This window comes from Corythoichthys intestinalis, chromosome 10 (genome assembly GCF_030265065.1).
Source record: "Corythoichthys intestinalis isolate RoL2023-P3 chromosome 10, ASM3026506v1, whole genome shotgun sequence".
In the NCBI taxonomy this organism is placed as follows: domain Eukaryota; kingdom Metazoa; phylum Chordata; class Actinopteri; order Syngnathiformes; family Syngnathidae; genus Corythoichthys; species Corythoichthys intestinalis.
In genome coordinates, this window is record NC_080404.1 from 46946788 (window position 1) to 46971252 (window position 24465).

The following is a 24465-nucleotide window of genomic DNA, read 5'->3' on the forward strand; positions in this document are numbered from 1 at the left end:
ACTTGAAATAAGTATTTGATACATCACAAAAATCGAACTTAATATTTGGTACAGAAACCTTTGTTTGCTATTACAGATACCAAACGTTTCCTGTAGTCCTTGACAAGGTTTGCACACACTGCAGCAGGGATTTTGGCCCACTCCTCCATGCAGATCTTCTCCAGAGCCTTCAGGTTTCGGGACTGCTGCCGGGCAACACGGACTTTCAGCTCCCTCCATAGATTTTCTATCGGGTTCAGATCTGGTGACTGGCTAGGCCACTCCAGGACCTTCAGATGCTTCTTACGGAGCCACTCTTTAGTTGCCTCGGCTGTGTGCTTTGGGTCGTTGACATGCTGGAAGACCCAGCCACGACCCATCTTAAGGGCTCTCACTGAAGGAAGGAGGTTGTCAGCCAAGATCTGGCGATACATAGCCCCATCCATCCTCCCCTCAATACAGTGCAGTCGTTCTGTACCCTTGGCAGAGAAGCAGCCCCAAAAAATGATGTTTCCTCCTCCATGTTTCACGGTTGGGATGGTGTTCTTGGGGTTGTACTCATCCTTCTTTTTCCTCCAAACACGACGAGCCAAGTTTAGACCAAAAAGTTCCATTTTGGTCTCATCCGACCACATGACCTTCTCCCATTGCTCCTCTGGATCATCCAGATGGTCAGTGGCAAACTTCAGACGTGTCTGGACATGCACTGGCTTCAGCAGCGGGACCTTGCGTGCGCTGTAGGATTTTAATCCATGACGGCGTAATGCATTTCCGATGGTTTTCTTCGAGACTGTGGTTCCAGCTCTCTTCAGGTAATTGACCAGGTCCTGCCGTGTAGTTCTGGGCTTATCCCTCACCTTCCTCATGATCAGTGATGCCCCACAAGGTGAGATCTTGCATGGAGCCCCAGAACGAGGCAGATTGACCGTCAACTTGAACTTCTTCCATTTTCTAATAATCGCTCCAACAGTTGTTACCTTCTCACCAAGCTGCTTGCTCATTTCCTGTAGCCCGTCCCAGCCTTGTGCAGGTCTATTATTTTATCCCTGATGTCCTTACACAGCTCTTTGGTCTTGGCCATTGTGGAGAGGTTGGAGTTTGTTTGTTTGAGCATGTGAACAGGTGTCTTTTATACAGGGAACAAGTTCAAACAGGTGCAGTTACTTCCGGTAATGAGTGGAGAACAGGAGGGGTTCTTAAAAAATAACTAAGAGCCGAAATATTTGCTAGTTCGTAATGTATCAAATACTTATTTCATGCAGTTAAATACAAATTTATTATTTAAAAATTATATAATGTGATTTTCTGGATTTTTGTATTAGATTCCGTCCCTCACAGTTGAAGAGAACTCATGATACAAATTCCAGACCTCTACATGGCTTGCAAGTAGGAAAACCAGCAAAATCGGCAGTGTATCAAATACTTGTTCTCCCCACTGTATACCGTAGCATTATGTGGGCGTAGATTGTTGCGGCTGTCGGCAGTAGTCAGGTATTATTGTTTTTTTATCTAGCGGCATGAGTTGAGCTAGAGCCGTGAGTTGAGCATTGTCATTACCCAGGTAATGACAAGCATGATGTTTACGCTCGGTCCGTTCCTCATTGCGTCCCGAAGACCGCGCTGACTGTGTTTTAGTTCCGCTTTACTTGTCATATTTCAATGATCGGAATTTGGATGTTTGTGAATCGTTCTCGAATCTTTCACGGCCGAATCGCTAATAATTTAAGAATCGGAAATTTCGCACACCTCTGGTCTCAATATATGATTTTAATTCCAATATTAATGCAATTTAAGATTCCATTTTAGCTGTCGTATACACTTTATACACATATAAAATTTGTATATAATTGTTTTTTGTTTTTATCTTTAGCAGAAAACAACGGTGAATAAACATGCAGAAGAGACTAAAGGACATGCTAGCAGCAGCAAACACCATCCCACATCGTCAGACCGAAGAGACCACGGAGCCCACAGTTATCTAGATAGAGGAGACCACAGAAAACATGAAAATCCTTACAATAGGAAACATGAGATGGATCACAGAATCAAACAGGAGGATGATCGTGCTCATAGGCCTTGTCAAGACAGTAATTTGTTCAAGGAGAGCCTGCTCATCACTGTTAAGGAGGAACGAAATAAGGATTCGGACGTTAAAATTCATGCGAGAGTGGAGAAGGAAGACGCATACGATGGTCAGGATAGCAAAAAATATGAAAAGAAAAAAAATGAAAGTAGCGATGACAGCAGTGATGAAAAAGGAAAGGAGTCCAAAGAAAAGTTACACAAAAAGAAAAAGAAAAAAGAGAAGAAAAAGGACAAGAAGAAGGACAAAAAGAAGAAAAAGGATGCTGAGTGATACATTGAACTTGTTTGGTGTTAAAAAGTTCAAACCTCGTTAAATATCACATGCCAGAACCATTCAACATCAGTCAAAAGCATAGGTGTCAAACACAAGGACGATGTTAGTTTACGTTCCTTGATGTACTAAAATTGTCAGTTATCTTCACTTTTAATTCTTCTTTGATCTTCAAGATTTGTGCTACGTTAATTTGACCTTTTTTTCCCCATTTTTCAGGATGTTTTTGCTGAGATGTTACAATAAAGCTGTCCTGTTATTCTGCAAGGGTCGTATTTTGACTACACGTCATGGTTCTCACCTTGCTGTTCGGTATGAAATGTTCCCATCCTCACGACTGTTCTTTTTTTTTATATTTTGGGTGCCGTGTTCCTGTGTAAAAGTAAGCTCAGATGTGATAATATGCCGATTTTCTAGTAGTGTGTCAAAGTAAAAAAGCGTATAAATTAGTGCTGCAACGATTAATCAATTAACTCGAGTATTCGATAAGAAAAAAAATATTCGAATTAAATTTTGTTGCCTCGAGTTTTCGTTTAATTAAAGTGGCGTTGTAATGGTTTATTTTGAAAGTGTTTGCATTTAGATTTATTGATTAGGGTGGATACACTGCCCTCAGGTCTGCCTCTTTTCACATGGCTGAATCCAACTGCTCCCTGTTAAGACCAACGTAAGCTTTTTTTTATATATAAAAAAAGTTTTTTTTGAGCTAATGTAATGCATTCAATATTTAGTTTATAGGTATATTTAGCCTTTTTTGTGGGAATATGTGTCTGAACCGTTTTTTTAGAGCATTGTAAAAACAAAAAAATGCAAAAAAGCACTTTATAGCATTTAAGCTAGTGGAGTTTTTCTATGTAAGTTAGCCAATTGTTCTGTTGTTTTACATAGATCCTCATTTTTTAAAATAAATTTATACCGTTTGAGACTCAGCTCAGCTATTTTAATTTTTCATGTTCCTTATCCGATTACTCGATTATTCGAACTAACTAGTCCATCGATTAATCGACTACTAAAATATTTGAGAGCTGCAGCCCTAGTGTAAATACTGTAAATGCTCTGTTGAACAAATTTGTGCTTCGTTGATATGTTAAAGAAGTTACTGCTGTGTTCTGAAACATTCCGTGTAAGACAAGATGCATTAAGGTTTTAGAAAGGTTTAATGATTTGCACACACAAAAACACTCCACCCCGTCAGAGACCCACACAACAAATACATTGTTAAAATACAAATCCATTGATTGGGAGCATAATCTGTAATCTTTTACAGACTGAGTATGGCTCTTACTCTTCTCCTCAAGAGGTTTACACCCCAGAATGGGGATATTGGACAAAAGGAAACTCTGACCCATCCCAGTTGCCTGATGGATCAAGTTCTAGTTATGAAAGTAAACCCACACTACCACAAACTGATTAATTCACAGTCTAGACAAAATATTTTTATGCCTTCATCATTCTCAGGGTTCATTTTCATTCCTTGAAATCCTTGAAAATGCTTGGATTTTACTGTTGTACTTTCAAGGTTTGAAAAATCTTTAAATTTTGCATAAAGTCCTTGAAAATGTTTCGAAGTGTTAGGCACACAATATTTCTCAGCACCCTGTCTAAAAATATCAAATGAAGGGAAGTAAATTTGCTTCACCGCTGCTTGTTTTGAGGTTGCTTTTCTGTTGATGTCCCACGTCGCATCGCATAATTGCAATGGGGCCCGTGTGTGAGTAGTTTGGAGCTTAATCAAGCCAACAGTGTACAATTACAGTAGTATTTAAATGCATAAATGTGCATTTGCTATGGTTTCGTACAATAGTTTTATCGCACGACCGAGTCCTCTTTTTGTCACATCTTTTCTGCGACTTCCGTGCCCTCTCTGCCAGTTGCCGTTTAATCCGGCCGGGAGCCACTTCGCTTGGCTTCGTTGCAGCTAGGACTCGGTCTACTCGCCTGGCTCTCGATCGACTCCTCTTGTTCCACAAAAAAACAGCCACCCTTTTTAAGGAGTAGGAAAGATTGTAATAGGCATGTGAAGAGCTTTACTAGTTTCGACAAGAGCCCAAAAGTTTTTTGTCGTTGTTGTGAACAACAATTCCTCGCAAAAGTACATCTAGAAATCATTTAGCTTTGCAGATGGGTTTGTGAGAGCCGTTTTTAGTTTCACAAACTTCAAGAAAGCACATTTATCAAAGTTTCCTTGGCCATGACTTGTGTGTCTCCGTTACTTCGCCAGCACCTCTGCTATTGAACACGCTCAGAGTTTGCCACTACTGTCAAGAACGTACCCTCCCAGGGGGTTTAAGAATCAACGCCTTTCATCGGAACGGAGGTGAGCGGATGATGTGGACCACCTTGAATTGATTAAAATAAAGCTGTACAGTTGTACCTCTACATACGAAGTTAATTCTTTCCAGGACCTTGTTTGTAAGTCGAAATGGTCGTATGTCGAGCAGGATTTTCCCATAGGAATACATTATAATTCCATTAATTTGTTCCACAGCCAGTGTTGTCAGTAACGCGTTAGTTAGTAACGTGTTACTGTAATCTGATTACTTTTTTCGGTAACGGGTAATCTAACGCGTTCATTTTTCTACACCAGTAATCTGATTAAAGTTAATTTCCTTAGTGTCGTTGCGTTCTTTTTTTCATTGCCTCATAACATTTGTAGAATGAATATTTTATATATTTATATATATTTATATATTTTTGAAGAGCATTTTGAATAGAAAATGCTAAAATAAAAGGTTCCCGGTACGTGTTTCCATGACAACCTCTTAGCTATTTCCTGTTTTGGTCTCGCGTCACGTGTTGTGAGACTGAGGCGGGTGGACATTCGTGCCGAGTATTGACACGTTGCGAGGGAATGTTGATCCGTGGATATCCATGAATGAAGGTGAGTATTTTTCCTTCATTCTGGAGGGTATCAGCAAAAGGTTGGACCCCCTAAATGCGCAGCCGTTTCGTAGCTTTGCCGTAGCAACGACGGGCAGTCATCGCTACAAGTTGGCAAGCTTTGTTTATATCATATGCGTGTTGCACATTCATGCCGTGAGGTGATGTGTTCGTTTAGCATCTGTGGGATGTGTTCTAAGTCCGACTGAGTGTAAAGTGCTTAGTTGCCGCCACGTTTTGTGGCCAAATTGACCGCGTGCGTGTTGAGAGGAGTGCTTCCGGGTTGTTAATGTGCACGGCTGAACACGCATCCGCGCCCGCCATCACCTTTGTGTTTATGGCACTGTACAATCCATTTGTGTGTTGTTGATTATTGTGCCGTCAGTTGGCATTGTTTTACATTGGCACTGATATGCTGTTAAACTTAACCCGAAATTCAGAAGTTTTGACATTAGGCTTAATCTTAGAGTTAGCGGGGTTTAATTGGTCGGTGGAGTTGATTTCAACAAATTCCAAGCAGTTTGTCAGATATTTCTTAGTTTCAGGGCTCCGGAGTGGCTAAGATCTGATATTCCCCTTTTAATTCAATCATCGGAAAGTCAATTACATGTGACGACATTTTTCTGTTGTCATTTTTCTGTTGAGGCGGCAAAGGGAGAAAAATGGGTAAAAAGTAACTGATAGATTACTTTTAAAGTAACTTAGTTACTTTGATAATGAAGTAATCAGTAAAGTTACTAGATTACTTTTGAGGCGTAATCAGTAATTACTTTTTCAAATAATCTGTGACAACACTGTCCACAGCCCAAAAACCTACACTAAATCCTTAATAAATACTGCTGGTACTATTACAAATGGCAATTACACATCGCAAAACACATTAATTATAAATAAAAATTGGAACAATAATAATAATAATTCCTGTAATAATGTAACGAATCGGGTTCTATGTGGCAGACTTTTTTTCTGTACCTGAATGCACCGTGTGACTGACGTGACGAGAGCGGAGCGGTGCGGTTGAGTTTACTTTCGCTTTCAATGTTTTCCTGAGTACACAGTCAATTGCAGTGGACAGCAGGCAATTTGTGTTGGATAAGTTCTGAAATAAATGATAAAAAACTGACAAAGCTAGCGATTTCTTTGGCGATGTAACCACAATAATACTGTAATTGTCAACTTAACTTATAAAGACGGGCGAACGGTGATCGGAGGAGGACCGTGGAGATGTATTGGTAAGCCAGTTCACAGATGCGCACCCCACGCTCATATTTCTCTATAATTTGCATCTTCATTTAGAAGGTAAGCGTCATGTTTTTCCTTGTTTCACCACCTGTACCAACCTTTTTGAAACCTGTGTTGATTTCTCTCACAAGAAAGCCATGCGTCCGTCTGCGGTGCTGTCATATCGTAGTATTTCGAGCCTGTCGACGGATGTAGAAACAAATGGTGAGTCAAATTTTACGTTGGATGTCGAAAAGATCGTGTGTCGAAGCGATCGCATGTCAAGGTGCCATTATTTGTTGCGTCGTTCGGAACGCAGCTGAGCACAGCGCACATGGAGTAAGTGGAATTTGGGGGTTGGACTATAATGGCGTTTCTAACTGTGTTATTTTTCAAAAGTGAGTAATTAATTTTCCCATCTTTGCAATGTCATTACTGAAGATGTGAAGGGGCGCGTTATTACAATTTGGTTGCATGGAGCGCTAGTTGATTTTGTCACATATAAGCTGTGATGACATTGCAAACGAGATGATGATTGGCTAGGTCAGTACTTTTTTTTTTCTGTTTGTTTATTTTCCGCGCCCCCCCCCCCCCCCCCAACTCTGCCGCCACTATAAATATACTGTATTATCATTTGTATATAAAATTCCTATTATTAAAAGTACACCTCTGCATAACATTGTGTTCTTTTTAATATTAAAAGAAAAAAGTAATAAAGATCAACTTTCAATAAAGTGTAAAAAAATAAAACACACACATCCATACTGTAAAAATACAGTCAAGTTACATAGTTTGACCGTTTGATACTAAAAATTAAAATTTATTAAAATGAATAAATAATAATAAATTCAACTTGATAAGCAACATTAACTCATCAGGATAATATGCCAAACAATTACACCGAAAAAACAAAAATTAATAGAACAAAAACGACAGTGTCATTGGACGGAGGGACAGTTTTTATTTTTGCTGCAGGCAGTATCAGCTTCTTTGCTATGGTGTGGGGTTATTTTGCACTGAGTAACTACATATCCCACCTTATATGATGCTGACAGTGCCTTGTGGTTTACTTAGGTAACACTGATCAAGCGGGAGGATTGTTGGCAATATTTGGCACGTTTTCGCCCCAAAAAAAATTTATTTTTTCTTAATCCTGCTGTCCGCTACGAACATTTTTAGACAAAGTAAAAAGTCTTTCCTCGCCTCCCATTGTACTAAAAGCCAAAGGCTGCATACGTGTCATCATATTTCCTTGTATTAGCTTTTCATATCTCCGGTGCTCTTTGCTGTGTGCTCTTGTTTGGTTCAAAAATACTGCGCACACGCTGGAAATGAAAGCGGCACTGCCACCCACTGAGTGGAAGTGCAATTACACTTTATTCTTGTACGACAAAAAAGTATGTTCCCCAAGGTCATACATGCCACCCCCAGCATCACTCTGCGCCCCCCTGCGTGGGCCCGCCCTACTATTTGAGAAGTACTGGGCTAGGTGGATGGATCATGCCTTGCTTCACTGTACGCTCTGGCAAACACAAGAAGACAGCGATAATGGCGACGAGCAAGAAATTTCCAAGGTAGTGTTCTCAAACTTGAATTATCTTCAATATTTAATATTGTTAATTTACGGAATATTTAAGAGTAGTGTTCTGCTTTTTGTGCAGTTGGCTTAACAGTTTATAAGAGATTAGCCCTGGTTAATGGTCAGTTTACATTTGTGTATTCCTAAGAGTAATATATTTGATCCAAATGTTCTAAAATACTGTATAGAGTGTTTTTTTTTTATTCTTCAATCAGTTAGTATAAATATCTTTGATGTGAACGATGTTTTAGAATGTGTAATGTTATAACATGTAGAACATTAAAAATATTATTCGAGCATCAGTTACTTTGCTGAGTAACTAATTACTCTTAAAATGAGGTAACTGAGTTGCTAACAATTACTTTTTGGGAGAAGTAATTTGTAACTAATTTTTTAAAGTATGATTAACAACACTGGTTTCACCAACGGTAACGCAATAGTTGCTTTCATAGCCAATTTCGTTCGGTGTGTTTATGGTTGTTTGGAGGAATGTGAATGTCAGGCATAATTAAAAGTTCCATCTTTAAGGCAGAATTAATAAGAAAAATCTTGCTGGATGGAGGAATTTTTTGGCCCATTTGTAGCAGCACACAAAAGTGCCTGACCAACTTGCAGTCTGGAACAAAATATTGGTGGTTTGTATTCATGAATGCAACAGCAACGTGGGTGAGTATGGTCAGTTTTATTTGAAGTTTTTGTTATTTATTTAGATAAATGTTGATTGTTAAATGCTTCTAATGGTATTGTAAAGGTTGTTCTAATTTGAAAGAAAATAAAGGGTTAACTATAGTTCTTTATAGTTGATTAGAAATATCCAAGTTGTTATTCAACAACAAAACATGAAATGTCTCGGTCTCTGGAATGCCATTGTTAAAAGTTTGATTTTAAAGATATTGTTTTTTAACTACGATGGGGGTATTCAATGATTGATTATAGCAATTAAGTCCCCACTTAAGGCTGGGGTCTGAAATGTGCTGCAACTGCTAACATTTGTATTTGATATTATTAGCCATCGTAACAAGACCTAGTTTTAACATTACTACTGCTCAATTTGAAGAGATTTGCATTCATCCATGTTCATATAGATTTTGTTCAGGTCTTCCACGTAAAATTGATTGAATATATTTCACGTTACAGAATAAATGTTAAGTGTATGGGAGGGGGTCTCTGGCTTTCTCTTTCCACCCATTTATGGCTTTATTTAGTCTCATGTTGTATGTTTTAAGTAAGCAAGGTAAGTTTGAAGTCTGAGTGTTTCTTTTCAAGACTGCTTACGTACCGAAAGGTTTTACTTTGACAAGATGCTCGTGAAGCATTCATTCAGTCCTCAAACAGGGATGAGAAGCTCACAAGTGATTACTTAGAGTTGTTATTGGCAATGTCTTCTCTAGTTTCTGAGGTACTTCTGCATTTCTGCTCGCAACTTCCGTTTTGCACATTCTTTAACCAAAACAACAGTGTAGCTAGAGCGACATCACTCATTAAAATCCCTCAAAAAAGACAATTTGGAAATACCGCATCCATCTGACATGATCACGACATGGGAGGACAACATGTTCATGAAGGCAGATGTGGAACAAAGCCCGAGCCACCACAATGATCGGGTGTTTATGTATCCATGTTGCCGATGTGTCATGAAAGGTATGTTCCTCCTATCCCTGCATTTTCATGTGTCCGGTGCTAAAAGAATACTAAAGCTAATATCTTGAGCATGAAACAACTTGTCCTTGATATTGTTATTATGATGGTAATTGTAATTATGATGATGTCTGATATTATTTACTACAACTACTGTACTGCTGTGGCTGCAGTAGTGATGTGTTGGTCGCAAACGAGCCGGTACAAAGAGCTTTGGAGTTAACCTCAAGAGCCAGCTCTGTCACCCCACCCACCCCCGTTCTCTCTCTATGTCGCTCTCTCGTTTCACGTGTTGGAAGCGAGGTTTGGCGGTGGCTCAGCTGCCATGCTCAGAGAGGGAGACAGGAAGAGAAAGGCGAGGGGCTTGGTACTAGTTACTGCACGGAGTGCAAAGCCACAAATAGACACAAACCGAACGCGGTTTGTAGGCCTTCAAGATGAGCCGAAAACGCAGTAACATTTGGAGACATTTTAATTGGTTAAAGTCAGATGACAATAGGGCAGAATGCCGTGTATGCAAACTTAACCCCTTATAGCCTAATGTATCACATATGATACACTTAGAATTTCATTATTTTGAGACTCGAATTTAGACATTTGAATTTTTTTTTTTTTTAATGGTGGATGCAGGTCAACACATGCATCTGAAGGTTCCATGAGAGAAAAATCTGGATTTAGCTAAAACACTGGACACATAATTACTGAGAGAAGGAGCTGGATCAGCCTGTCAAAGTTGAAGTATTTCGTTTTCTTGAATGCAAATTTAAAATAAAGCAAGGAGTAGCTTATGTTTGTTTGTTCGCTGCTGCTGTTGCAGTTAATCGTCACCGTTTTTGTTATGATGCAGCATGTTTGATTGTTGGATGAAGTTTAATTTTGTTGCTTGTTTATTGTTTGTAGCCTTTTTAATGTTCAATAAAATAAGTAAAAACCCTTTTCTCTGCTTCATAATTGTTGCTTTTTGCTGTCAGTAGAGTGCAATATTTAGTTCAACAAATCATTTATCAAAATATATGCTAAATTTGTCATAAATATTTAAAAGAAAAGCTCAAGTTTAAAGAGCCGTTTGAGAGCCAAAAAGCCGGCTCTTTTGACTGAGCCGATCCAAATGAACCGGATCACTGAAAAGAGCCGAAAATCCCATCACTACGCTGCAATACATACTATCTGCTGCTAGCCTGTTGCTAATCAGTACGTCTAGGATGGCACAGTTATGTAAACGCATAAATCCAAGTGTTATACATTTTTTGTACATTTGTTTACAGGTGGAAAACGCTTGATTTGCCTCACAACAACACTTACAGTACGTTGATGGGCATATATCAAGACTACGTGCATTTTACTTTGATGATGTAAGAGCAGTATGTAAGTCAAGCCTATCTTTAATATTTTTCTAATAATTTTAAAAATTGTAATTTATTGACCTGTTTTGCACATGCACCAATCATTTTAAAATAAAACAAGAAATGGAATCATGTTGTCCAAAAGTTATATTGCAATCAAAACCTGCAATAAGAAAGTACATATTATTTGTCTTTATACAGTGCCCTCCATAATTATTGGCGCCCCTGAAAAAGATGTGTTTTTTAGCTTCTAATAATTTTTTAAAAATTCAAATAATATGGGACCTTAATGGAAAAAGGAGAAAAATCCAACTTTCAATACAAGTGCATTCATTCAGTGGGGAAAAGATCCCACATAAAGAAAAAAATATTTGACATCAAATAATGTGTGTCACAATTATTAGCACCCCTGGTGTTAATACTTTGTACAACCCCCTTTTGCCAACAAAACAAGGTCCGGGGACTGAGATGGCAATGGGAGGAGCTTGATTTTGTGTCTGGTGAACCATTTCTGTGTAGATTTGGCCATATGTTTAGGGTCATTGTCTTGCTGAAAGACCCAGTGACGACCCATCTTCAGCTTTCGGGCTGAGGGCAACAGATTTTGATTTAAAATGTCCTGGTATTTCAAAGCATTCATGATGCCATGCACCCTAACAAGGTTCCCAGGGCATTTGGAAGCGAAACAGCCCCACAGCATCACTGACCCACCCCCAGACTTCACAGTGGGTATGAGGTGCTTTTCAGCATGCGCATCTTTCGTGCCAAAAAGATCAATCTTGGTCTCACACAAAATTACACACGGTCCCAGGCTTCAACTGGGACCATGTGCTTTGGTCAGATGAGACTAAGCTTTTTGGCAACAAACACTCTAAGTGGGTCTGGCGTGCCACGAAAGATGCGCATGCTGAAAAGCACCTCATACTGTGAAGTATGGGCGTCGGTCATTGATGCTGTGGGGCTGTTTCACTTCCAAAGGCCCTGGGAACGCTTTGAAATACCAGGACATTTTGAATCAAAATCTGTTGCCCTCTCCCCGAAAGCTGAAGATGGGTCTTCACTGGGTCTTTCAGCAAGACAATGACCCTAAACATATGGCCAAATCTACACAGAAATGGTTCACCAGACACAAAATCAAGCTCCTCCCATGGCCATCTCAGTCCCCAGACCTTGTTTTGTTGGCAAAAGGGAGTTGTGGAAAGTATTAACACCAGGGGTGCTAATAATTGTGACACACATTATTTGATGACAAATAATTTTTTCTTTATGTGGGATTTTTTCCCCACTGAATGAATGCACTTGTATTGAAGGTTGGATTTTTTCTTTTTTTCCATTAAGGTCCCATATTATTAGAATTAAAAAAAAATATTAGAAGCTAAAAAACACATCTTTTTCAGTGGTGCCAATAATTATGGAGGCACTGTATGAACATGTGTGATGATAACTATAATCTAACCAGATTAACAATACCTTGCAGTATTTCCTTTAAACAACAAAATCTGTGTGAGACCTTCTGCATTCAGTAACTGTAATATTTGTAATTTTAACTCATTTTGGTCACTCAAGTTGCCAGCGTATCAATCTACACCTCATATTAGCACAGATTGTTTGTCCACGAACAATCAACAAAGTGATAAGAACAAATGTACGCTTCATCTACATCGTGCTGAATCCATTTTTGAAGATTCTGTGGGTTCCTCTGGTTTGATTTTTACAGTTTTAACTTGACACACTGCTTACTTCAACTGCACTTGTTCTGTCTAAACTAAAGGTCCGTAGCAGAAAATGTCAAAGAATGCGCTGCCATAAAAAAAATAATTTTGCCACATAATATATACTATATGGCAATATATATACACACTGCTGTGCAAAAGTTTTAGGCAGGTGTGAAAAAATGATGTAAACTAAGAATGCTTTCAAAAATATAAATGATTGTTTATTTTTATCAATTTACAAAATGCTTCTGTTCTGTTCATTCACTGCATTTTGTTAATTGATGAAAATGAACTATCAACACTTCCATTTTTGAAAACATTCTTAGTTTACAGCATTTTTTCACACCTGCCTAAAACTTTTGCACAGTACTATATATATATATATATTTTTTTTTTAATAAAACTGATTTTTTTCTCTCCAGACAGAGGTGGCACACTTTAAATATATTAATGTGATATAGGCACTTTTGAGTGAACTTGGAGTAAAATTAAGTATCTCGAGGCCGGGCCGAGTGTCATCTTTTTTGGAAATCAAAATATGGTCACCCTAGTAATGGGGCAATTGGTTGCTCAGCTGTATTATAGCATAAGCACACCCAGTTCGCACCCAGGTAAATGGCTCGAAACACCAATAAGTCGACTTATTACTTAAATGCTTTTGTGATAAAAATGTGTGTTTTGTTACAATTATGTCGCCATTATCTGGAAATAAAACTGAAATGTGTCATATGTTGTCTCAATTTTTTTTATGTCAAACCCAATAGTTGTTAGTATTGCTAACATGAGGAAATGTGGCACCTAGTGACACACTAAATTCTTGCTGACTGGTACCATCCACAAGCACACACACACAAACCAGGACAATTATTAGGAAAATATCTTGTTAATAAAAGCTATGTATATCAAAGGTTTGAATGGAACCGTCTATCATCTGAACCAATACATATGGAAGTTAGTATAAGTCAATACAGATGCATTTTGCATTGATTATTTAGCCTATCAATTAATTAGGTTTATATTCGTGAGAAATCTAGCCCTGACCCCCATTCACCCGATCTGTTTGGTCTTATTATTGTCCCGTCCCCAGCAAAACGTGTACATGCAGGTTATGCTGTTACATTGTCCTACCAATGTTGAGACCAAATCTACGCCCTATCATAATTCCCTCATATAGGCCCACCGAACAAACATCCTGCCAGTTGAGGAGGTGAAAAATAGTTTAAATGATATAACTCAGCAAGTCAGTGCTACATGGTTCGCTTATTTTCAGCTTTTCGAATACATTTAATTATTTTAAAAATAATTCATGATCGGTTACAGGATATTCTTCGCTTCAGTTTCTTAAGGTCATTCAAGAATGAGTGGTGTATGACTCAAAAATCTTTGAAGTCTGTGACTTTCAAATGATTACGTATGAGTAGCCATTCCGTAATTCTGAGATTTTTGTCGTGTGGGACTGAGAACCAGCGCTAATACGCCTTTCCTGGATTGTGTAGAAATCATCTGAGAACATGAAACTAATGTTCTGCGTGATAAACTAATATTTAACAGCAGATGGCGACATTGTAATGTTTTCAGTCACATACTTTTAGAGGTTGATGATGAGTTGGAGGATTTATATATATATTTTTTTTAATTTCATTACACTAACACCCTAACAGCATGAACGGCTGTTCAGACAGAATAGAACCTTCTTTTCAGTAAACTGTAGATGCAGTCACTGCAGAGGATGTAGTGCAATAGTCAAAAGTTTGATGATTCAGGCATACCCATCACATCACTGCAGGTCATAACCTGCCCATGTGTGTTTGTAGCGTGTAGGGTCCCTTTGTCTTGACGTTCATTTGGATTCCACTCTCAGTTTTCCAACAAACGACAGCAAGCTCTCCTGAAGTACTTTTGAACGCATTAGAACACATTTTATTTGTTCCCCCCCCCCCCCAAAATAATTGCAGCGTACAGACAGACAAAAAAACATTAACATTCACTTCTATGAACGATAAAGACTCTTCATTTATGCTATCATGCATTTCTTTTTTTAAGAGGAAGTGACAAGACTAGAACTGTGGGGAGAATGTACCAGCCACTAACCACCATGTAACCCCAAGACAATTTTTGTGTGAGAAAATCTAACGCAACATGCAGCTCTTCAACTATAGCATGGCTCATATCAGTGTATATCTAAATTATGTGTCCATGTTAAACAGTACGTAGCGGCAAAGGGGGTGTGAGACATCAATAGAACCGTTATGTGCCAAGATAACAAATATTGATAAAGTTACCCAAAAAAATCAATCACCTTAATGAGCAATTATCGAAAATAGATCGAAAATGACGAACATTTCCGAAAGTGTTCCGGAAACAGCCGAATGGGGCGGAGACGTCACGACAAGTGATTGACAGTCGAGGCGGAGCCAGGTGCCATTGTTTTTTAACGACGAGAGAGTAGCGTTGGGGTTTGTTTGACCAAAACATCACAAAAATGGTTCAAAACCGCTGTGCTATGTGGTGTACAAATAGTTATTTATCGGAATATAGTATCCATGAGTTCCTGAACGCGAAAAAAAAAGCTGGACTACACAGACAATGGGTAAAGTTCGTCCGTGCAAAGAGGGCTAATTTTTCTGTGGTACGCATTTTCCACCTGAAAGCTTCTCGAACTATGGACAAGAGAAATCGGGATTTGCTAAAAGATTGCTGCTCAAAGGAGATGCGGTGCCGATCATACAGGTGCAGCCACCTAAATGTCCCGAGATATCAAGAAAGAGGACGATGACTGGTAAAGGAGGCTAAAGCTAAGCAAAGGAGGGGAGCAGCCAAGCTCGAAATGGCCAGAGTGAGTACTCTTTTATAATTAAAAAAATGTCACGCATTGGATACAGGACTGGACACATGTATAAATGATCGTTCGTAAAATATATAGAACAAACCCTCTGATCCCATTCATATTTGTGTCTGTTGGCAGAGCGAAAAGCTATGATAGCGCAATAAATGATAATTATTCTATGCATTCCTTTATTTTGCAGTCACGGTGTATCAGCTTCACAAAAAGAAATGCAAAACAAATCATTGGTGTTTCCCACACGATCTGCTGCCAATGTTTCATCAGTGTCATTGCTCCCCTCAATGACCGTTTAATTACGCTGCATTGGCGTTCGTTTGGGCTCAAATTGGTAACCTAAAACACCAATCAAAGCTTCGTAACTCTCCTCGTCACCATTAGATGAACATTCATTACGTCCTTCTACGTCGGATTCGTCGCTGAAACTAGAAACGAAATTGCCTTCATCGCCGCCATTCAGTATTAAAGCACTGAGCCTTTTTCTTGTTGAAGAAATACCCCTCACTGTCAATTCTGAATTCTCTTTTATTGACAACGAGGGGTGTTTCTTCATGAGGGAACCTGGAATATGTGCAGGACGAATACAATGCATCAGCATAAACAGCTCAAAACACCCCTAATTCTCCCCTCACTAGAAGGAATTATATTGATGCAGACAGGCGCTGCCCCCCTAGTGGCCGGTGGCACTCTCTTCACTTGTCGTGACGTCACGCACACAATCTGTCAGATCTCGGGCGCCGGTCGTTTTAGCTTGACAATCGAGCCAAATTTCTCTCATTTTCTTGTGTGTAATTACACGAAGTGGCATGATATGAATACAAAAGGCATGCATTTATGGATAAATGATGGAATATTAAAATTTCCCCAGGGCATTACATACCCTTTGAGTAAGCAGTATGAGTACGTTAATTTCTTCCCGGTTGTGAGTTTACCTTATCTTTTTCCGCTGAAGAAGAGGATGCCAGCTTGGCCCTGAGGTCACCTATGAGTGTGTGGTAATCAGAGTCTGAAGGAAAACCTGGGGGCAGGAGGGGGTTATTTCATGATACCAAATTTGGACAATGTATCAGTGCTCGGAAAAATGTTTTCTGTGTACTTTAAATTAAATAGCATGATTCTGATTTCCCGATCTTTGTTATTATTGTGGATTCATCCCTTATTTACACATCAATGACTGTAATTGTAAAGCCACACCTACACTGCATGGGCTAAGACAAAAGAGCAGTAGCTAAACACAAACAACCGGGATAAAAAGGGGTTAAGGAACAGGGTGTGGCCTGAATACTTCTCAGTCTGACAGGCCTTAAGGCCGAGTTATACTTCCGCGTCCTGCGCCGTCAAGGAAGACCCGAGTTACGACCCTGCGCCGTAGGCTGACGCGCATCACTCAAATTTTCTAACCTTCGCGTCGCGTAGACGCGTATGACGTGGCAGAAACGGACTGTGATTGGTCCGCTTGGACTGTTGTTTCCGGTTCAGCGCGAGATCACCGCCATTGTAGAATAGAATCAAACATTATTTTCTACACGCAAAAATGGACCAAGCCGACGCGAGTATCATCGAAGAGCAAGTCTCGTCAAGACATTATTGTGATTGCCAAATGGCAAGGTCACCGATTAAAAAAAAAAAAAAGGAAGAACCACCGAGACGTGTGTGTTCGGAATCAAGTGGCCACACGAAGCGGTGACCCAGTCAGCCAAAAACTGCCAACTTTTAATCACTTTATGTCGTATTTTTGGTTGGTGCACTTCATCATTTATTGTGTACATATGTTTGTTGTGAGTCTGGGACTTATTTACGTGTCACACTTCCAGTATATAAAGAATAAAGCACAGATTTGGTGTCAAAAAAGTTGTTTTGATCTTTAATTTTCAAGAACAGACAGTTCACACACGATACATCATCACTGATTGAGAGTGCCTCAGTGCTTTTTATGATAACGTTAAAATCAAGCCTCCCAACGCAGCTTGGGAAGTTCCATAGACGCCAGAAATCTGCTATGGCTTCCCACTGGCTGGTTGTAGGCAGAGGCGTAGCAAGGGTCCCTGGGGGCCCCAGGCAACAAGCAACATGGGGCCCTTCGAGCGTGTGCAAGTAAGGGGGGGACAGTTGGACTTGGAGCAATAGAAGAAAGAGTAGCAACACAAAAATACCACCATCGGATGCGGAGGTATATACCTTTGTGTGAAATCAGGAGTCAGATTAGCCCTACGACCCACCAAATTCAAATTATTCTGTAAAAACCACTGATTGGTGGACTACCGACCGAAATGAGTATTAAATTTGCTAATAAAATTATTGAGGATTATTTTCGATGCATATATGTTATATTTTTCATATAGAGTATTTGGCGACGAATACGATAGACCCATTAATAGACTTTTTGGGAAAAATACCCATTTCTTTAAGTAGTCACATGAATAATGAGGTGGCCTGTGAAAATCAACATAAAAAAATTCGGCAGGGACTTTCCAGAGAGTACTTGGTGATTCTTTAAACAATCATGCAGTATCAATAGCTGATTGGGCTTTCTTAAACATGTATAATCTACGTGACATGGTTAGTGCTGATTGGGATTGATAACGGAATCGATAGATAATCTGCCAAATGATTCCATGGTATTGAAACACTCCCTACACTTGTCGCTGCGACAGTGCTGTAAAGCTGCTTGTGCTAAATCTGTCGGCCCTCTGGGGCCCCCTACTGGCTGGGGGCCCTAGGCAATTGCCTGGTTTGCCTAATGGGACGCAACGCCTCTGGTTGTAGGACACGGCAAACAAATCGGGCTGGAGGGCTTTGCAGACCTTAAACGCAGCGCTCGACGCAGTTTGAAGCTAGCTGCCACAGCTAGCGCTCTCCATCCAAGTCTCTGTGCGGCATCAAAAGTCGGCCAGACCGCCTTGAAACCGTCTTCTGCGTCGCCTGCCCCTCAACAGTTGTATGTTCAATATTTATTCAGTGTTGATGAGCAGAATATTTACTTTAAAGAGTTCCATCTTGCATTTTTTAATTTTTTCTCCCTTAAACTAGACTAGCGGAAGTCAACAAGCATGCCCCAAAACCGTACAAACATAACGCCACCCCCCTCTAGTGGCTTGGCGGTGAATTACAGAGCAACGCGTTCCCTCACCGCAGAACTATCGAATGTCGAATGATGCCGTAGTCGCTGCGCCGTCACCGCAACGCGGGAGTATAACTCAGGCTTTACCCTCGGGCAGTTGCCACCTTTCGACTGATAAAACGGTTGGATTAAGACGGTGCAACATTTCTCACATTATGGCATAATCTATCCATTCCCATATGAAACAATACTGCATCGGAAGACCCCCTTTTAAAATACTGTATATTCAATCATTTTTCATTAGAACTGAAGAGAAGGCCACCGGCCGCTAGGGGGCAGCGCCGTTCCATAGTAATGTTATTCATCTCAACAGTGGGAGAGTTGGTAGTACTAGTTGAATGAGACGTTTATGCTATTGCTATGTGCTAGTTGTGCTCCACACATATTTCTGTAAGTCTACTCTATGTTAATGTCAATTATTTGCCTCTTGTTTTATTTTGGCTTATATATGTACAGAGAAAGATAGGTTATCTGTTGTGTTAGTACTTGTTGTTCTGTTTTCTTCTATTCAGTTAAGTTAGTATGCTGTGGCTAATTAGCTATTTTCTTGTTCTTCGGGGTTCCCTCATCTTTGTCAATATATGAGAATTATAACTTGACATTGAGGGGTATTTCTCCAAGAATGTTACCTTTAATTCATTCCTCTTTCTATATATAATTGCTTGTTAAATTTGGTCGGTCTGCAATATAGCTCCACTATGGCTAACCCTTTACATATGAAATCTGCTCTTTCCTTTACCTTGTCTCTTTTCCAAACAGAAAATTTTGTGGTATACTATTCACTGTTTCTACGGTTGACAAGCATGTCATTCATTCATTGCGAGATTTTTAGCTTCAAACAACTTGATTGAAATGCCACTACTCAAGTATAGCAGACAAAAACTTTAATGCACAATAAGTGTATGTCAAAGTTTCCACAAGCTGGGAAGTTCTATAGACTGAAAGGCAAAGCTACTATGAAGATTGTATGAGAACTAAAAGCTTATGAGCTGCCTGATAATGGGCTTTTAACAGGAAGTCCAGTCTTACTGGGTGATGGTAGCACTTTTATGCTTGTAGTCAGCTCTAGACATAGAGATAAATAACACTCCTCCACATGTCCACCAGCAATGGGAGACTCTGATGTAATGAGTGTCTACTTTCTGTTCTGCTAATGGACTTCTTCCCGCATCATAATCACCAAACCAATACTGGAAGAAAATATGGTACTGTTTTGAAGAGAAATTGATTAAATAGTCATTTAGGGTGTAATAAACTAAGACCACTGTATTTGTGGGCTTTGTGTTGTGTTGCCATGGCAAGACAAAATAGCTAACAGCCTTCAAATTTGACTTCTAGACTTCAAGAAAGATTGAGGTTTTCAAACGATTCCCTCTTAACTCATTCACTCCCAGCCATTTTCACCGGAGCAAGGCCCTTCGCTCCCGGCTGTTTTACTGGATTTTGACTGATTTTTAGGGATGGGCGGATCGATACCAAAATATCAATATTTCGATCCAGCGCGTTAAATTTTAGGTATCGATCCCCAAGCAAAAGTATCGATATCTGGAATTAATATATTTTCTTTGTCAATTTTTATATGGGGCGCCGTTTGTAAAGCAGCACATGCTCAGAATTACGACAACATTTTCTCACATTTAGCGCCACACAGTGTTTAATATGGTGTGAAATTTTTAGTCACTTTTTTTTTTGCACATTTACAACATTATTTAGCAACTTAAATATTCATTTTTAAATAAAGTTTTGGACCTGATTGTTTAAATCCAGAACTAAATATTTAATTTAAATCTTAAACTTATATCCTATATCCTAAATGTTAAATCAGGAAATGAGCGGAACTAAATATTTAGCTTAATATGCAAATTCACATGACAGGAGACCGGAAGTAACAAAATAAAAGCCCTTCTGGCACCAACAACCATGCCACGTTCAAAGTCACTCAAATCACCTTTCTTCCCCATACTGATGCTCGGTTTGAATTGCAGGAGATTGTCTTAAACCATGTCTTCATGCCTAAATGCACTGAGTTGCCGCTATGTGATTGGCTGATTAGAAATAAAGTGTTAACGAGCAGTACAGGTGTACCTAATAAAGTGGCCGGTGAGTGTATATACAGTGGGGAGAACAAGTATTTGATACACTGCCAATGGTGGCAGTGTATCAAATACTTGTTCTCCCCACTGTGTATATATGTATATATATATATATATATATATTTAGAATATGAACTTCTGGTATCGATATCGGATCGGGATCGCAATATTTGGCGTTGGTATTACTTGGTATCGGATCGAATCCAAAATCACTGGTATCGTCCATCTCGACTGATTTTGCAAGGCCCACAGAAAATTCTGTTCTATTGCTAATAAACATGGAACCCACCAAAAGAAAGATTAGACTCTCTTCTTTCAGCAGGAAAAAAAGTAAGTTCATATCTTTTTGCATTCTTTAAAAATCAGAATTAGAAAATAGCTTAGTTTGAGCAATTTCTGATGAACACACAGAGAAATTGAGCTTTTTGTGAAAGCATACATTTCAAACATAACTTTGACTTTAACACAGTTATTTTTTGCTTTAGTTACATCCCAAACATCTGAATAATGTTTTCCTTTTACAAAATAACATAAACAACAAGACAAATAGAGCTTTTGATAGCAAAGTAACAATTTATTTACGCATAACTAACTGAGAGTTGTCGCCGCGAGAGCCGGGTAAACTTTTCTCTCAACGCCACCTGTCTCATAAAGATGGATTTTTTTTCTCTGCTGGGTCTGCTCGGCGAGCAGCACGGACTCAACGGCATCGTCCGCTGCACTGGTGGTCCCGGTCGTTCTGCTTGGTCGTCCAGCACCTGGCATCCCGGGTGTCATCTGGGTTGTTCTCCATTCGGTCGTCTTCCGCTGGCGCCCCGGTCGTGCGGCCTGGCTGTCCATTGCCATTGAAATGGGTTACGGGTCTTACCAAATGCGCTACTGCCATCCAGTGGCCAGTTTTATTGCTTTAAAACTGATTTTCAGCTTTGTGCTTTGGAGCTAAATTAAATCAGAACCCAGAGATGTCTCTTATTAAAAAAAAAATAATAATAAAAAAAAACGTAAAAGACATATAAATGCGTCTTTGGGACACTGAAACAAGTAAAAATAGAACATATTTAAACATTTTTGGGAGCAAATGAGTTGGAGTGGAACAGTTTGGACCTGTTCTTGCATTTAACGTTCTTAAAATGTGTTGAATGATTTTTAGTGTGTATTCAAATCTAAACTCTCAGATAAAGGCAGATAAGTGTTTGACTTTGATACAAGGCGATTCAAAAAGAATGTCTGAAAATCATCACACGATATGTCAAAAACGAGAAGCGTTACAAAAGTTAGGCTTGGACATATGTGTTGAACGTAACTTCATGTTTTACATTGAATTCCTGTTGCAGTCCATCATGTTGATTTGGGAGAAATACTCATATAAGCTTAATGTGTCCTTGCTGCTGGTGATAGCCACATTTGAGTACTGCACTAGACATGAAAAACAAAACATGAAATCAAACGAAGTTATGTTCAACTGATTTTTTTGTAATGTTTTTCGTTTTTGACATATCGTGTCATGATTTTAAGACATTCTTTTAGAATGACTGTGTATATATCAAATATATATACAAAGAAAAATATAACAAATTTAATGTGTACTTTTAACTTTTTTTTTTTCCAATTGTAACTGCAATCCTGCATGACTTTGAAAACGGAGCTACCATAGACTGAATGACATCATTCCTTTTAAAAAACAGAACAAAAAAAACTTGCAGGTTCACGTTCTTCACTTGCCAGCAGTTAAAAAAAAATATTAACTTGGCAGTTAATGATTAACTAAATGTCCTACTGGGAGCCAGCAAATGTCTCACACTGGGATAGTCCTGTTGCTAATAAAACAGAAGAGTGCAGTGTTTTGGTGTATAAAACAGAAGAGTGCAGTGTTTTGGTGTGGCGTGTTTGCGAAGTTCAGTTTTACAAAAATAACAATATACTGTAGGTGCAGGTGTGCATGAATAAAACTATTGCTGATGTCTGTCGTGAACTCTCAGTAGTGGCCTAAAACTTTTGTAGCTACAGCATTAATGGGATAACTAGAAAAATGAGTGGAAGAATTTGGTGAAGACCACTTCAGTGGGTTCAAGGAGCATAGCCATTTTCTTTCAGGCAGTCCAGTTAATAAATTGTTTAGTTCTATGGTACAGGATTCAATAACAAGTTGATGGAATTTTTTTCCCACATAAAAATAATTAGCCTTTTATTTTTTGGTACTGTTTACCTCTTGTATAAGGCATTTCTCTCAATTCGTTTAAAGTGGATGTGACACGAAAAAGCATGTTTATTTCATAATACACGCGGTTTGTTATGCTCCTGAATGATATGGACCGCTTGGATGTGTGTGGAAGCGATCGCTATATTTATTTAGTTTTTTTAATCCCGCGCCATGAAAATGAGTGACTTCCGGCTTCAGTCTTGCATTGAGGAGGAGGGCGCTGTGACGTGTACGGGTGAAGGCGTCCTCTTCACTAAACAGCCGTACTGTTGTGTATGAGGACAAAGGATTCAGCTGATTTTGTGGATTAATACGTTTATTTTTCGCATCACGCCAGCCAAACGGCTGCAGAAAAATCTTGCTTTATGAGGGAGAGGCGTCTGCGCCTTTTTCAAAAGGTTCCCATTCACCGTGGATATTGGCCAAAACAAGCCCTATGACTGTGGGGCCATTGGACTTACGAGGAAGTGAGTAAACAACTTGTTTTGCATTATGTCAAATATGAATACAACGATTACAAAGTAAACACTACAAACTTTCTTTAAATAAAGGACTACTTACGTTTGATCATTGATAGGCATATAAAAAGCTCTCCTCATGCACATTAGCTGCACAACAACTGCAGCCGCCCTCCTCCGGGGAACGAACTGTAAATTGTTCTCCGCCGGGCGGTCCATTTACGTGCCCTGCTATCCTTTGGCCACTCATACAACTTTTCATTTGAGTGAGAACAAAACATCGCCACACACCGCCGTGGCATCTTACCGAGAAGCAATTTAAAAACAATACTGTTCTATGGCGGGCTTCCATCGCACTACCCTGTGTGACGTCATTTCCGAAGATTGCCGAAGAAAAGCATTTTCGTTGTCAAGGGCGTTGCAATGGGTTAAACAAAGAATCTGGAAGGGTTGCGTTACAAAAAATAACGACAATATTTTTAGAACTGTTTAGCCATTGATGTTATTCAAAAACATGGTTGGCCAGCCTTACTTCACATTTCCGCTTTAAGTGGTGGCTAATGTAAATGGGCCTGTCTTCTTCAACCCACAGACCTCTGTCCTTCTGTCAGAGGGTGCATGATGAGTGGGAGAGAAGTACAAGTGATAACATCGCATAATTGCATTTTCATCATTCATACGTCTGCATTACCAGAAATTCTTCAAATAAGATGGCAGTTCCCATGATCTGAAGGAACTATTTTGCTTTCAGTTCCTTATTTCTGATTAGTAATGTAACAATGACAGTAGTTGAATTACGTGGAAACATGGCAGTACAAAATGATCAGAGCATAACATTTGATCCAACAGTATTGAATTTCAAGCAATAAAGATCCCAATGTTTCTATGACATAACACAAATTGATTTGAAAATGTCGTCCGAAAACGTTTCAAATTGAATACAAAGGGGCCCAGTTCACATGATTGTTTTTAATAAAAGCAGCTTTTTGTTTACACAACAGCATTGTAAGGAGAGTGCTGAAAATACCTGAAAAGCTTTA

The 24465-nt window shown here is 39.2% G+C and overlaps 1 protein-coding gene across 6 annotated transcripts in view; it reads left to right on the plus strand.

Moving 5' to 3' along the window:
- Positions 1 to 10942, plus strand: part of si:ch211-195b21.5 (uncharacterized protein DDB_G0287625) — a 35601-nt gene extending 24659 nt beyond the window's left edge. For 2 of the 6 annotated variants that reach the window (XM_057848315.1, XM_057848317.1), the window contains exon 8: positions 1850 to 10942. In XM_057848315.1, the coding sequence (XP_057704298.1) occupies positions 1850 to 2335 (486 nt within the window). In that variant the 3' untranslated portion in view covers positions 2336 to 10942. The remainder of the gene's footprint in view (positions 1 to 1849) is intronic. The other 4 variants (XR_009064635.1, XR_009064633.1, XR_009064634.1 and 1 more) reach the window with 4 other exon arrangements.
- The last annotated feature ends 13523 nt before the right edge of the window (positions 10943 to 24465 follow it).